The sequence below is a fragment of the Austrofundulus limnaeus genome, unplaced genomic scaffold, assembly GCF_001266775.1.
Source record: "Austrofundulus limnaeus strain Quisiro unplaced genomic scaffold, Austrofundulus_limnaeus-1.0 Scaffold1492, whole genome shotgun sequence".
NCBI lineage: Eukaryota > Metazoa > Chordata > Actinopteri > Cyprinodontiformes > Rivulidae > Austrofundulus > Austrofundulus limnaeus.
The window spans coordinates 39733-41119 of NW_013953894.1; the positions used below are offsets into that span (position 1 = coordinate 39733).

General features: G+C 49.1%; 1 protein-coding gene across 1 annotated transcript in view; it reads left to right on the plus strand.

The window, feature by feature from the left end:
* mogat3a (monoacylglycerol O-acyltransferase 3a) overlaps positions 1 to 1387 on the plus strand; it is a gene marked incomplete in the record, with an annotated part of 9215 nt that overhangs the window by 5514 nt on the left and 2314 nt on the right. The window contains 3 exon segments of the mRNA XM_014032612.1: positions 389 to 432; positions 505 to 595; positions 670 to 778. Of these exon segments, the coding sequence (XP_013888066.1) occupies positions 389 to 432; positions 505 to 595; positions 670 to 778 (244 nt within the window).

A 1387-nucleotide genomic window follows, 5' to 3' on the forward strand; every position in this document is an offset into this window, starting at 1 on the left:
GGACTTCATGAGGGGACGTCTGGGACAGGAGGGGACGTCTGGGACAGGAGGGGACGTCTGGGACAGGAGGGGACGTCTGGGACAGGAGGGGACGTCTGGGACAGGAGGGGACGTCAGGGACAGGAGGGGACATCTGGGACAGAACGTCAGGGACATGAGGGGACTTCCTCTTTCTGTGACCAAACTTAAGACAAACGACCACAGCTGTACCCTAGAACTAAATGACGAACCAGACTGTGAAGACTCGGCAGGACCAGACTATGAAGACTCAGCAGAACCAGACTGTGAAGACTCGGCAGGACCAGACTATGAAGACTCAGCAGGACCAGAACCTGATGGACTGATGGTTTTCTTCTGTTAATTTTTACCTGGTCTGTTTGTTTTTCAGGTGAAACACAGGAAGGGTTTCATCAAACTGGCCCTCAAACATGGGTGGGTGGAGCCTAAGGATAGGGCGGAGCTTGTGTTGTGTGTTGCTGTTGATGTTTGTGTGTTTGTGCTCAGAGCCCAGCTGGTTCCGGTCTTTTCCTTTGGAGAAAACGAGCTCTTCGATCAGATGGAGAATCCAGTCGGCTCTCCTCTGAGGAGGCTGCAGGTCAGAGGTCATCAGAACCAGAACCGTAAGTTRGGACCTGTGTAAATATTATGGGATGTGTTCTGTTCCCACAGAACCGCCTGCAGAGCATCATGGGAATCGCCCTCCCTCTGTTCCACGCCAGAGGAGTTTTCCAGTACAGCTTCGGTCTGATGCCCTACAGGAAGCCAATCCACACCGTCGGTATGTCACGATGTTCTGAAACACTGGTCCAGCTGTGATCTAGAACCTGTTAGAACCAATTAGAACCTGTTAGAACCAGTCAGAACCTGTCAGAACCTGTCAGATCCTGTTAGCACCTGTCAGAACCAGTTAGAACCTGTCAGAACCAATTAGAACCTGTCAGAACCTGTTAGCACCTGTCAGAACCTGTTAGAACCAGTTAGAATGTTAAAACCTGTTAGAACCTGTTAGAACCAGTTAGAATGTTAAAACCTGTTAGAACCAGTTAGAACCAGTTAGAATGTTAAAACCTGTTAGCACCTGTCAGACCCTGTTAGCACCTGTCAGACCCTGTTAGCACCTGTCAGACCCTGTTAGCACCTGTCAGACCCTGTTAGCACCTGTCAGAACCTGTTAGCACCTGTCAGACCCTGTTAGCACCTGTCAGAACCTGTTAGCACCTGTTAGAACCTGTCAGAACCAGTTAGAACCTGTCAGAACCAGTTAGAACCTGTCAGAACCTGTCAGAACCAGTCAGAACCTGTTAGAACCAGTTAGAATGTTAAAACCTGTCAGAACCAGTTAGAATGTTAAAACCTGTCAGAACCAGTTAGAATGTTAAAACCTGTC